Source organism: Thermobia domestica, chromosome 4 (assembly GCF_964235325.1).
Source record: "Thermobia domestica chromosome 4, izTheDome1.hap1.1, whole genome shotgun sequence".
NCBI lineage: Eukaryota > Metazoa > Arthropoda > Insecta > Zygentoma > Lepismatidae > Thermobia > Thermobia domestica.
This window is the reverse complement of record NC_137457.1, coordinates 317,789,619-317,803,183: the sequence shown is the minus strand read 5'-3', so window position 1 is coordinate 317,803,183 and position 13,565 is coordinate 317,789,619. Positions and strand designations below refer to the sequence as shown.

At 43.1% G+C, this 13,565-nt stretch overlaps 1 protein-coding gene across 1 annotated transcript; it reads right to left on the bottom strand.

The window, feature by feature from the left end:
• Nucleotides 1–4,156: 4,156 nt before the first annotated feature.
• Nucleotides 4,157–7,342, bottom strand: LOC145683210 (uncharacterized). Its single transcript, XM_081754573.1, has 2 exons — nt 5,950–7,342; nt 4,157–4,221 (listed from the first exon to the last, which is right to left on the bottom strand). The coding sequence occupies exons 1-2, from the start codon at nt 7,340–7,342 to the stop codon at nt 4,157–4,159; spliced, it is 1,458 nt and encodes a 485-aa protein (XP_081610699.1).
• Between the last annotated feature and the right edge of the window lie 6,223 nt (nt 7,343–13,565).

The window sequence follows — 13,565 nt, the reverse complement described above, 5'->3', positions numbered from 1 at the left end:
TAGCACCCACCCAAAGGGTTACGCCCTTTATTTGGGATGCGGAGTTGACAGGAAATTCAGGTGTTGGACTATTGTCGTCAGGCAAAGGAGATTTGATTAACTTTATTATATCTGAACTTCATTATCCTTAGAGGACATTATGGCCTTTAACCATAATCATCAGGTCTGGAAAAGGGAAATGTACACTGGCGAGCAATTCAACATGAGAGTGGAAGGAGCAGAGCATCGGTGAAAATGAAAATGAAACTATGAGGTGCACTTGACATCACAACACAATACAGAGAAAAGGGTTAGTGAGACGAATGAGTGTTATCTTCTGTCCAGGGGCTGCTCTGGACGTAATGGAGACGAAGGGAGCCCTGTTAGTGCGGGAAAGTCACTGTGCAACATGAGATGGAGTGATGAAGGGTGGGGGGAGTGCAATAAGGAAGTCTTCAAGAAGTTGAAAGTCTGGACTATTTGGTGGGAGAACGTAGTGGAACAGAGTAAACAGTAGAGAGAGTGGAGAATGCCGGAGAATTGTTGAAGGTTTTCGGAGGGTGGCTTCGTGATGCATAGCATCAAAGAGCAATGGATGATGAGTCTGGAATCGCTTTGTAATGTACCTGAGTCTGAGGTCTTCTAGGTGATAGAGAATGTGTGGAAAAGGTGTTCTGTCATATAAGTCTCGGGTAGGGCTGGGTAATTTAATTCGGAAGGCAAGGCGTAGGGCGTGGCGCTCAAGAATTTGGAGTCGGCGGTAGTATGCCTCGGGTGCGGAAAGCCAGGCTGTAAAGCCATAAGTCAAAACAGGACGTAAAAATGCCTTGTAGGTGTTAAGGAGGATTTTAGGTTTCAGTCCCCAGGTAGTCCCAGTTAGGCGTCGAAGTAAGTTCAGTCGGTTGGTCGCTTTGAGAGCAAGACTTTTCAGATGCGCAGACCATTTCAGATGTGAATCGAAGATGATGCCCAGGTACTTGACTGAGGGGCTAGCGGCAAGTGGTGTACCTGCAATCTCAATACTGAGGTTGGATGGATTACGATGGACCCGACTGCGTTTACCTGGTGGAAGAAAGATAATGGCTTGAGTTTTATTGGCGTTAAGCTTAAGGCGCCACGTATCACACCACTCAAGGAACGCATCTATGGCAGTTTGAAGAATGTGGTTGATGCGTTGAATGGTATTTGCCGTTGCCAGAAAAGCCGTATCATCCGCATATTGAAAAAGGCTGACATTTGGATGGAGAGGAGGGAAGTCAGCTACATAGAGTAAGTAAAGAAGCGGGGACAGAGCAGAGCCTTGAGGAACACCAGAATGGATAAATACAGGGTGAGAGTGAACATTATTAATGGAAACGTAGGTCAGGCGACTTGAAAGAAAATGGTAAATGAAGCGAATATAACACAGTGGCAGTCGAAAAGAAAATAGTTTGTAGAGAAGGCCAAGATGCCAAACTTTATCAAAAGCCTTTTCTAAATCAAAAAGGACAAGACAGGAAGGCTTAGATTGATTAAACTGGGCTGTGATGTACGTGGTCAAGCGGAGTAGTTGATCATTAATACTGTAATTCGGACGGAATCCAGCCTGATGAAAGGGAATTAGGTTATGATCAGCGAGATGTATGTGTAGGCGAGAGACAAGTATCCGTTCGAGTATTTTACTGAAAACAAGGGTGAGTTGAATCGGGCGATAAGAAGACACAGATGGAGCTGGTTTGTTCGGTTTCAGAAACATTAGAGTTTTAGATGTTTTCCAGTCGTTAGGGATGAAACCAGTACGGAGGATGAACGTGAAGATGAGAGACAGAAGGTAATGGAGGATGTATGGCCCTTCTTTGATATGGCGATACGTAATAGAATCTAGTCCGGGAGCGGTGGTGCGTCTACGAGCGACGGTGGTAGTAATTTCGGTGACGGTAACAGGAGCTGTCAATGGTGAATTGTCGGGTAGAAGATGATCAACGTGAGGTTGGAGTGATGGTGAGTTGAGATTGAGCCGGTCAGTAGGATGAGTGCGAGCTGAGAGGGCAGGTCCAAGAGGCGTGAAGACATCTTGAAGTTGATCAGCAAAGGCATTGGCTTTGTCCATGTCAGTGTGTAAGGGCGTATCGTTGAGAATGAGTGGATATGAAGGGCGAGAAGTTTTACCAGTGAACTGATGAAAGCGTTTCCAGTACTTAGTGGGATGTGCTGTATCAGAGAGAGTGTTACAGGTTTTAATCCAGTTTCTGGTCTTATAGGCAACGAGATAGTTATGCATCGCCCGCTGATATTGCCGATGTTGCCGAAGCGATTCCAGATTGCCCGTGCGAGTAAAATCACGATACAGCTGACGGGAACGACGTATTAAAGGTAAGTATTGTGGTGGCAAGGTTGGTCTATAGGGATCAATTGTAGTCTGAGGAATATACTGCGAGGACGCTTGATGAATACTATCAGTGATCTCATTAATAGTGTCGTATAGTTCAGACTCTGATGTTGGAGCTGATAAAGGTGTTAACCTGTTGGAAAGGTATTCCCTATAGTTAGGCCAACGGGCACGGTCGAATCGAGCCACTGTGCGCGGAGTTGTAGGCGGAGCGGGTTGAGGTGTACCTGGATTTTGAAGAGTAGCTTTAATTGGGATATGATCACTCCCAAGCGGGTCAAGCACAGAAAGAGTTATCTTGGAGAGAATATTGGGCGATGTTATGACTATATCGGGAGTTGTATTCGAAGCCGGTCGAGTTGCTTTAGGAATGGGATGAAAAAATCCCGTCGTTTGAGTCTGAATATAATGGCAAAAGGTGCGTTTTTGATTATCGGAGCGGCTATGGTAATTGATGTCGGCCATTATGATGTAGGTCCGAAAATTGTCAGAAATATATTGAAAGAAACTTAGAGGAATAGGATGGCCTGGTCTTATATAGATGGTAGCAACAGTGACGTAGCATTGTTTGAAATATAAAGTGGCGATAAGATGTTCAGGCAGAGATGTATCACCAGTAGCGTGTACTCTATGTGAAATAGAGTGAGGAAAACCAATAGCTACGCCACCGTTAGCACGGCGGGTGGGAATGGTATTATCGTGTCGAAGAATGTGATAGGGTGAGAGTTTGCATAAGATTTTGCGAAGGCATTTCAGGATTGAATGACCCTCCAGCTTAAGTTCATCAGCGACTTCGGCATCCGTGAACTGGGGATCTACTCCTCGTATTACAACAGAGAGAGCTGGAGGCTTGCGAGGAGGTGGAGGCTGCTTAGCCTGGTTGGATGAAAGCTTTTGGAGGTTTGCCGAGGTGCCAAAGATCTCGAACGAGTAGGTGTTACGGAGAGTGGTTGCCATGTTAGGATCTGTCGATCGGATGATAATACCGTTCTTGGTAGGTATTAGCTGTTTGACATCCGATCGTGGCACATACTTTAGTAGACGTAAGTAAATCTGCTTTAAATCATGGTACTTGGCATCGTAGTTTGTAAGAAGAAATGAATGGACTACTGGTTTAGATGATGACTTCTCGTGAATCTCTATATCCATATTGCTTGATCCTGACGATGACTCACTCAGTGTATGATGCCGTTTGGTTGGAGGTGTCATCTGAAGAGCAGCAGAAAAGGTAGCAGCTGTCGTCGAGTGAGCCGTTGGACTGCTGGGCTCTGACTCTTGGCGGGCTTTTCGTTTGTCGATCTTTGCCGCCGTCAGAGAAGGTCCCTGAGCAACAACAGGAGGTAGTCCAGTATGACCAGTACCTTGTCCAGAAGCCATAGCGAAGGTCGTCTAGGTTACAGGTATGAAGAAGACCACCCGTTTGGATAGTGGTCTAGGTGGGCCAAAGAGGCTATCAACCTGCGTAGGTATCTGATGAGTTGGGCTAGATTAGTCTCTCAACCGATACACACAGATGCCAAGCTTCAGTGACCAGGATAATGGGATAGGAGATTGCAAAACTCGTCACTATGCTCTAGTGGCGCTTCAGAGCAGAGCAAAGCTAAGCTCTGGGAAAGTATGTGTCTAGTTTTTTTTTTTTTTTTTTTAGAGTGGTGGGTAGTAACAGTACTTAACTTATTGTGTTGGAAGGTGATGGACATAAATTTAAGTACAACATTTGTTAATTGGTAAAGAACTTGGAATCAATGGGTGTAAAGAAACGGCCACTAGAGGGTTTCGCCCTCTCTCTTGGCCAGGGGTGTAGGAGCATCAATTATTCTTTATTAAACTCATAGTTGGGTAAGGAGCTGTGAAACAATCATTGTTATTATGCACTAACAAAAAATCAAAAAATAAAGATATTAAACAACAATAACATTAATAATATATCAATAATACCAAACTAGTAATGAAAGGTGCACATAGAAAAATATAACAAAAGGTGCGGAAAAAAAACTGAAACTAATGAATAACGTAGAAAATGCATAAATGGATAAATGATGATGAGTGAGGTGCTCGTAACGCCACAACACAACATATAGATGTTAGTACAAACAAATGCAGATTAATCTTCTGTCCTGGGGCGTCTCAGGACTGATGAGAAACATGGGGTAAGCCCAGATTAGTGTTGTAGAGAGACAAGTGCTATGATGGAAAAAGATGCGGGAGATGTTGATGGATGAGTTGGTGACGGAAAAAGATGGCATGATGGTGATCTGCTGGAAGGGTGCGGATGTATATGGAAAGCAAAACGCTGAGTGGTGTATAGCAGTACTTAGATGGAGATTCTTGTTGTAAATCAGTAAATATGGTGTCAAGAAAGATATCTTTACGATCATGGAGACTAGTAGCTATGAACTTATGACGCAATTGTGCTATGTGTTGAACAAGCGGAGGAAAGGTAATTTTTTCATACAAGTCAGTATTATGATACGGAAGTTTGATCCTAAATGCAAGACGAATGGCATGTCTCTCTAGAATTTCAAGCCTATTGTAAAATTTCGGAGGCGCTGAACACCAGGCTATGTGTCCAAATGTAAGTATACTCCGCATAAATGCTTTGTATGTGTTAAGCAATAATTTGGAATTTAGACCCCAGGTCTGGCCAACCAGACGACGAAGAAGTTGTAAACGGTTCTTTGCTTTGATAGCAAGTTTCTGAAGGTGGGGTGTCCATCGCAACTTACTGTCAAAAATGATTCCTAAGTATGTGACAGTTTTTGCTGGCTGAAGAAAGTGATCTCCCACACGTATTTGTAATAAATTTGGATTTCTTCTAACTTTGCTGCGGCATTTAGGAGGTAAAATAACAAGTGATTGTGTTTTGTCTTCATTAACTGAAAGTCTCCATTTACTACACCAATTCAGAAAGCTAGTAATTGTTGTCTGTAAGTTTGTATTAATCTGCTGTATTGTGTTTCCCAGTGTAAGAAAAGCTGTATCATCAGCATATTGAAAGAGATAAGTGTTCGGTGATGGAGATGGTAAATCGGAAGCATAGAGTATGTACAAAAGAGGAGATAGACTAGAGCCTTGCGGTACTCCTGTGTATGGGAAGACTGGATGTGATAATGAGTTGTTTATGCTGACATAGGCTATTCGGTTGAGTAGAAAAGAAAATATGACTCGGAGGTATGTAACAGGAAGACCCAGTTTAAGAAGTTTATAAAATAATCCATAATGCCAAATCCGATCAAAAGCTTTTTCCAGATCCATTAAAACGAGACATGACGGAAGAGACTTATTATAATGATTGGTAATAATGGTAGTTAGACGAAGTAGTTGATCATTTATGCTATAATGAGGTCGAAATCCAGTTTGATGGAGAGGTAGAAGTTGTAGTTCCATAATGTATGGGTGTAAACGAGATACGAGTATTTTTTCAAAGACTTTACCTAACGTGGAAGTTAACTGGATTGGACGATAGGATTGTACGGAATGCGATGGTTTGTTGGGTTTCAGAAACATACAGACTTTAGATACCTTCCAGTCAAGAGGATAGAAACCAGTTCTAAGCATAAATGTATATATCGATGCTAGAAATATGAAAAAATTGACCGAACATTCCTTAAGTAATCTGTAAGTTATTTGGTCAAAGCCTGGGGCAGTACTACGTTTCTGCTTGATGATGGACTGTATCTCCGCGGAGGTGATTTCACGAGTCAAAGGATTATCCGCTTCCAAAGTGTGCTGGATGGAAGGTTGAAGTAATTGTGCAATTGCCTCTTCAGAAACTCTAGGGCTGAATTGATGTGTGCAAGGCGAAGGTGTAAATACTGACTGAAGATGGGTGGCTAAAGCGTCTGCTTTATCTTTATCTGTATCTAAAGATTGATTATCCTGTATGAGAGGATAAGATGAACTAACTGTCTGTCCAGTTAGAAGATGAAATTTCTTCCAGTATTTAGTGGGATGTGACTCTGTATTCAATTCATTGCATGCTTTGCTCCAGGTAAGCCGTTTATGAGCAACAATATAGTTATGAACTGTCCTTTGCCATCGTCTTGCTTGAGTCAAATACTCTGGATTCCGTGTTTGTTCGTATTTTCGAAAGTAAGTGCGAGACTTTTTGACGAGAGCCAAGTACTGCGGAGGTAGCATAGGTTGGTATGTTTTGCCTCGATATGTAGGTATGTTTTTGTTGGCGCTGCTGGTGATAGCTGTGCTAATGCTATGGACGGTATTATTAAGGTCGGTCTCTGATGTCGGTGGTACAAAGGAGGCAAGAGCAATATCTATATCAGTACGAAACTGACCCCAGTTCGCCTTGTCGTATAACATGATAGTTCTCATAGTTAATTCAGATAGCTGTTGTCTCTGATGGTTGATAACGACTTTCACCGGAAGATGGTCGCTGCCGATACAATCTAGTACATGTATGTTGCATTTATCGACCATAGAGGCAGTGCTAATAACAACATCGGGTGTAGTCTGACTGCTTGGTCGTGTATGTTTGGGCAATTGATGGACATGCCCATTTAAATTAAGAGTGACATGATCGAAAAACTCATCTTTATCACGGGCAGAGCGACTGTGAATATTAACGTCGGCTAATATAACAAGATGTTTAAAGTGATGAAACAAATAGGTGAAGAAGGCAAGAGGAATGATATGACCTGGTCGAACGTATATTGTAGCTACTGTTAATATAAGCTGCGGAACGTAAACTGTTGTCACTAGGTGTTCCGGTAACTGCATATGCTGCGGAACAGAGTTGCATCTATAAGTGAGTTTATTACGAACTCCAATTGCAACGCCACCTTGGGCTCGGACGTTATTGTCTGCGTAATCGTAGCGAAGAAATTGATATCGAGGAAATCGGACATAAGTAGCAGGTTTGAGTGCAGTCTCATTTAGTACAAATAAATCGATATTTTCCTCCAACAGTAACTGCTCAAATAATATTCGATGTTGCGCTAAAGAACGAATGTTCAGAAAAAGAAGTGTAAGAGCCATATTCATACACAAAATTACGGAGTTAAACTGCTGTGTCTCGTGGAGCAATATGGAAATGAACGTATGGTCCAGAATATGTAGCATATAAGTTAACTTGAAATATAGCGGAGGCTGCTGCTATAACATGGTCTAGTATAAGTTGACGTTGGAATGGGAAAATATTTTGTAATATGAGTGTTATGTAGCGGAGGAAGTTTTCCACAATAAGAGGAGAGGTGATAGACTGTGACAAAGACACGTTAGAATCTATGGTACGTAGCGGTACCGTCATCTCCGGGTGGTCAGGAGTTGGGTTCGGTTTGCCTTTACATTTATAACTATATGTTGGGTGCTTGTCACTGGAACAGGTCGAGCATAGAGGTGGTTTTCCCGTATTCGGACACTCTTTAGTATCATGGTTGCCAGCACAGTAGCCGCATTTTACGACATTTGGACACTTAGCCGTTATATGTTGGTTATACACCTGGCACTTTTCACATCTAATGGGAAGAGGGAGGCTTGTTCGGGATGGTTCCACCCTATGACGCTTCTTAAATATGTATGCGCCATCTTGTAACAAGGCATCGATGGAGGATTGAGAGGTAGTCAGGACTCTCACCATATATGTTGGACCGTTATTATTTCTGATACGAATACATTTGGTCACTTCAATTCCCTCTGCTTTTAGCTCCTCAAGCACCTCATCATCCGTTATTTCAGGTAAAACTCCGCGAATAACTACGGACATCATTGGTGTTCTCGAAGGTGGAGGATTTTGCTTGATTTTGTCAGGAAGCTTAGACAGTTGTGCAGCTTTGCCAAAAATCTCGTAACTCGCCTTATTACGTAAAGTAATGCCAAAATTTTCGTCCTGAGATTTAATAATAACGCCGCCCCTGGTGAAAACTATCTGTTGGATACTGGCCCTTGGAAGATATTTAATAATCTGATTAAAGATATGGCCGGTGTTACTGTACTTTGGGTCGAAGTTAGTAAGAAGAAAAGAATGCAATTTAGGACGAGCAAGAGTGGCTGCATATGACGGTTGTAATCCAGCAGTAGATGTGCTAGGATCCCCAGTGGTCGTCTGCATTGGTTCTGATTCTTCCGGCTTGCGAATGTAGGTAGGAGAACGAGATCTGGAACGCTTATCAGCCGACTCTAAACTACCCTCCGAGAGCTGACGGGTACGTCGATTGGTTCGCGGATCGCGTTTGGCATCAACCACAGCTTTACTTGTGGGACCTTGAACTAATCCCGGTAGTTTATGCATGGTGCGATAAAAATATGCACCGCATAAAGTGATGTAAACAACACCCCGCTCAGATAGTGCTACAGGTAGCCCTAACGAAGCGACAAAAGAGTTGGTCAAACTGTGATTACAAGCAATGACCTTCAAAATTTAAGATAAACCCTCCAGAAGATGAAGATCCTCTGTCAATCTCCTATGTAGAGTATCTGCGCTGATCTCACAAGTACGTTTGCAATACTTGATCACTGCGTAGCGCAGTAACTAACTACAAGAGGAGCTAGGTTCGTAGTAAGTCTGTCTAGTTTATTTTATTTTTTTTTTATTAAGCTAGCACGTAAGCTAGCAACCTCTTAGAGGGGTACGCCCTCTTTTAGGAATGGGATGTAAAGGAAAATGTTTGGACTAGGATATTGGGAGAGGATCTAAGGGGTGCATGGTTACAATTTCAATCTTTATTTTGCTTTATTTCGTCATTTATTTACATCACTATATATATATGATTATGGATGGACATTATGATCTTTGCGATCACAAACATACTGACAGGTGGATGCACAAGTAATAATATAAACATATAAGAGAAATCATAAAGAAAATGCAATCAAAAGAATGGAAATAAATTATGAAACTATAAACATAACACAGACGATAGAGGATGGTAATTATAAGTATATGCTATGAACGTGAAGGATGAAATGAAGTGCTAGCACGCCACAACACAAGGGAAAGGTTAGATCAACGAATGCTGTTATCTTCTGCCTAGGGGCGACGCTAGGCTGATGAAGACTGGGGGAGCCCTGTTAGTAAACAAAGGAAAATCACTGTGCAGTATATGAAGGAAATACGTGAGGGAGATGAGCATGAATACGATAGTCGTCCAAAAGTTCTAGGTTGAGATCATTAGGGGGCAATGTATAACAATAGAGCGTGAAAAGGAGGTGCAAAGGGGTATAGTAATAACGTGGTCGGCATGGGTGAAGTGAAAGGTAGTGCATAGTGTCGAGAAGTAGTGGGTGGTGACGAGAGTAGCGATCGGTGAGAAATTTACGGCGTAGCGTTTCTAGGTGAAATTTAAGAACAGGAAATGTAATAAGAGAGTAAAGATCACGGGTAGGACTGGGTAATGAAATGCGATAAGCGATGCGAAAGGCGTGTCGTTCGAAAACTGCGAGCTTGGCATAGTAGGATGGTGATGCTGATATCCAGGCTGGAGAACCATAGGTAAGCACTGGGCGAAGGAAGACTTTATATGTATTAAGGATAAGCTGGGAAGAGAGACCCCAAGTAGTTCCGGTTAGTCTTTTGAGTAAATTAAGTCTATTATATGCCTTAGTTTTAACAGAGTTGAGGTGAGGTGTCCAAGTGAGGTGACGGTCGAAAATGAGGCCAAGATAAGTGACAGTTTTAGAAGGATGTATTTGTACGTTATTGACTTGTAATGAAAGAAGAGATGAATTGCGATGGACTTTTGTGCGTTTGCGAGGTGGGATGAAAACTATGGCTTGTGTTTTTCCGGCATTTATTGTTAAATTCCATTTCCGGCACCAGTGTGTAAAGCGATTGATAGCTTCCTGGAGTGCAAGATTGATTTGCGGAACGGTGCGACAGAGGGCAAGAAATGCCGTGTCATCGGCATATTGGAACAGATGGACGTTCCTTGGTAGGTCTGGAAAGTCGGCAACAAATAGTAAATACAAAAGAGGTGATAAAGCAGATCCCTGTGGAACGCCAGATAACAGAAAAATGGGATATGAAAGCGCCGAATTTATTGCAACGTAAGTAAGACGGCAGACAAGAAAGTGATATATGAGCCGAATATAGGTCATAGGAAGCCGGAGTCTGACAAGCTTGTAAATGAGCGCTAAATGCCATACCTTATCAAACGCTTTTTCGAGATCGAATAGAAGAAGACAGGATGGCTGGATCGTGTTGTAATGGTTTGTGATTAATGTCGTGAGACGAAGCAACTGGTCGTTAATAGAGTAACCAGGACGGAAACCAGCTTGATGGGTCGGGATGAGATGGCGATCGGTTAAATATGGATGTAAGCGTTTGACGATGATCCTTTCAAAGATTTTACTGAGTGTTGACGTTAACTGGATGGGTCTGTAAGATGAGACGGAACTGGGAGGTGGTTTTGGAAACATGAGACATTTTGAAACTTTCCATTCAGTGGGGTAGAAACCAGTGCGTAGTATGAACGTAAATATAAGGGCCAGAAGTTGGAGCAGTATAGGTGGGCTTTCCTTGATGTGGCGGTAAGTTATGCTATCAAAGCCGGGAGCAGTATTTTTCTTACGCTGAACCACAGCTGTTATTTCATCCGACTGAATGGGTACAGTTAGGACATGCGGTGGTAATGGATGGTTGGCGTCCGGCTGAAAGTGCTGTGAATCCGTGTTTACACTGTCAACAGGATGTGAGCGGGAAGTAACCTGTGCAGGAGGTGTAAAAATACCTTGAAGATGGTCTGCGAATGCGTTCGCTTTTTCCAAATCCGAGTGTAATGGCTTGTCATCGACAAGGAGAGGATAAGGAGTCTTGGAAAATTTCCCACACAAGGCGTTAAAACGCTTCCAATACACGGTTGGATGGCTTGTGTCGGCGAGATTATTACAAGTTTTCACCCACTGCCTTTGCCGATATGCTAGAAGGTAATTTCGGACAGTTCTCTGTAGTTGATGGTGATGATGAAGTGCATCCGGGTTTCGTGTATGGAGATATTCACGATAAGCTTGTCGTGATTGACGAATCAAAGGAAGATAATGCGGTGGTAGTTTTGGACGATATGGTATGGATTCTGTTTGTGGTATGTAGAGAGCGGAGGCTTGTTGGAGAGCAGAAGTAATATGATCAACTTGAGCGTTAAGTTCATCTGAAGTGGTTGGTGCTTGATAAGGTGCAAGAGCAGAAGAGAGGTAAGTGCGGTAACGCGGCCAGTCGGCTTTATCGTAGCGGGGTGAAAGACGAGGTGGTGGGAGAGGCTGGTGAGGAGCAAGACCTGTATGATATGTAAGTTTTAACGGTGCGTGGTCGCTGCCAAGTAAATCGAGAACTGTGACAGTGCAGCGTGTGGTGAGCGTGTTAGAAGTAATTGCAATGTCAGGAGTGGTGTTTGATATTGGCCGAGTGGCCGTTGGAAGATCGAGAAGAACGCCTGTCGTATGAGTTGTGATATGATCAGTAAAACGGGTTTGGTCTTGTGCGGAGCGACTATGGAAATTGATATCAGCGAGAATGATATAATGGCGGTATGTAGCTGATATATGAGAGAAGAAATTAAGAGGGATTGGATTGCCTGGTCTGATGTATATTGTAGCCAAAGTGATAGTGATATTTTTAAAATACAGAGTAGTAATGACGTGCTCTGGTAAATGTAAAATAGGACATTGTTGCTGCCTGTATGGTATGTTGTGTCGGAAGCCTACAGCGGCTCCGCCATTTGCTCGCAAGGCTGGTAGTGGGTTATCACAGCGGAGGAAGATGTAATTAGGAAATCGACAAGAGATGGACTTGGTCAGAAAGGTTTCGTTGAGAAGGAAAGCTGTAATGTGTTCTTCGAGTAATAGGGTCTGGAAGAGGACTTTGTTTTTAGGTAGAGATCGGATATTCAGAAACAAGAAAGACAAGTCCATGAGGAGAAAATGATTAAACAGTTGTTTCGTATCGTGCAGTATGAAAATGAACATAGTTATTGGAGTATGTAGCATAAAGTGAGACATTGAAAGTTGATTTAGCGGCAAGTGTGAGTTGTTGGAGAACGTGCTGACGATTGAAGGGGTGGATATTCTGAAGTGCGAGAGTAAGAAATTCCAGGAGTTTGCCCACAGTGACTGGATCATCTACATGTTTTTCAGTATTGGTTGATGCTGACTGGGTGCGGAGTGGAGCAACTAATTCCGGGTGTGATTCATCAGGCTTAGGTTTGCTTTTGCATTTATAGCTATAGGCGGGGTGCCTATCTTGACATGTTGGACATTGGGGTGGAAGTTCCATATTTGGGCAAAGTCGCGTTTGATGTGCACCAGAACAGTAACCACAAACAGTAGCATTTTTACAATCGGCTGTTGCGTGGCTGTTATACGCTTGGCATCGCTCACATCGAATAGGTAAGGGTGCAGGCGACCGAGAGGGTTCTACCCTGTGTCGTCGCTTGTATATGAGGGCGCCTTGAGTGAGAAGAGTATCTATGGTGTCCTGAGATGAAGTGAGGATTCTAACCATATAAGTTGGGCCAGTGTTATTACGAATACGGATGGCTTTGTTAATAGTATGCCCTTCATACTGTAATTCTGCTTGGATTTCCTCGTCTGAGTATGTAGGATCAACTCCTCGAATCACTACAGAAAGCATCGGAGGTCGTCTAGGTGGAGGTGGCTGTTTACGTCGAGAAGAAGTGAGAGAAGTAATGATGGCGGTGTTACCAAAAATTTCGAAGGATGCCTTATTGCGTACTGTCGTGAGGAAATTTGGATCTGTGGACTTCAATATGTATCCGTTTCGCGTTTTGACAACTTCCTGGAGTGGAAGACTGGGTAGATATTTCCTAAGTTGCAGGATAATGAACTTTTCATTAGAATACTTAGGATCGTATTTCTGCAATAGGAAGCAATGAACAGATGAGGACTGTGTAGTAGTTGATGCTCGGCGTGATGATGTGGAATTTTCAGCGTCCATGTCGGATATATCGGAGTCATTGGCGGTATGTTGCTTCTTAGCAGGAGGAGATTGTGCTTTGCTGGCATAGCTGGGCTGACTAAGTGGAGATCTAGATCGTTGCCTGCTTGAGGCATTAGACACTGTTGAGGTAGTTGAGCGCTCTGAGGCTCGGCGGCGTCTTTCGCAGTGCTCTCTCTGCCTCTCCACCTTCGTGGAGCTAGCGGAGGGAGTTACGAAAACAGGTGGTAAACCTCCGTGTCTGCATTCTATAGGTGGTCCAGAAGCGTTGCCAGAGTCCGCCATGAGCAAATCGAGACCAGCGGCACGAAGCCG

Bases quoted from the DNA above. Each gene is read 5' to 3' on its own strand.
- LOC145683210 (XM_081754573.1), bottom strand. From the start codon at position 7,342: ATGGCTCTTACACTTCTTTTTCTGAACATTCGTTCTTTAGCGCAACAT. The intron at 4,222-5,949 runs GTTCGGTCAATT...ATTTTTTGTTAG, and splicing joins TTACAGATTACTTAAGGAAT to TGCATAATAACAATGATTGT.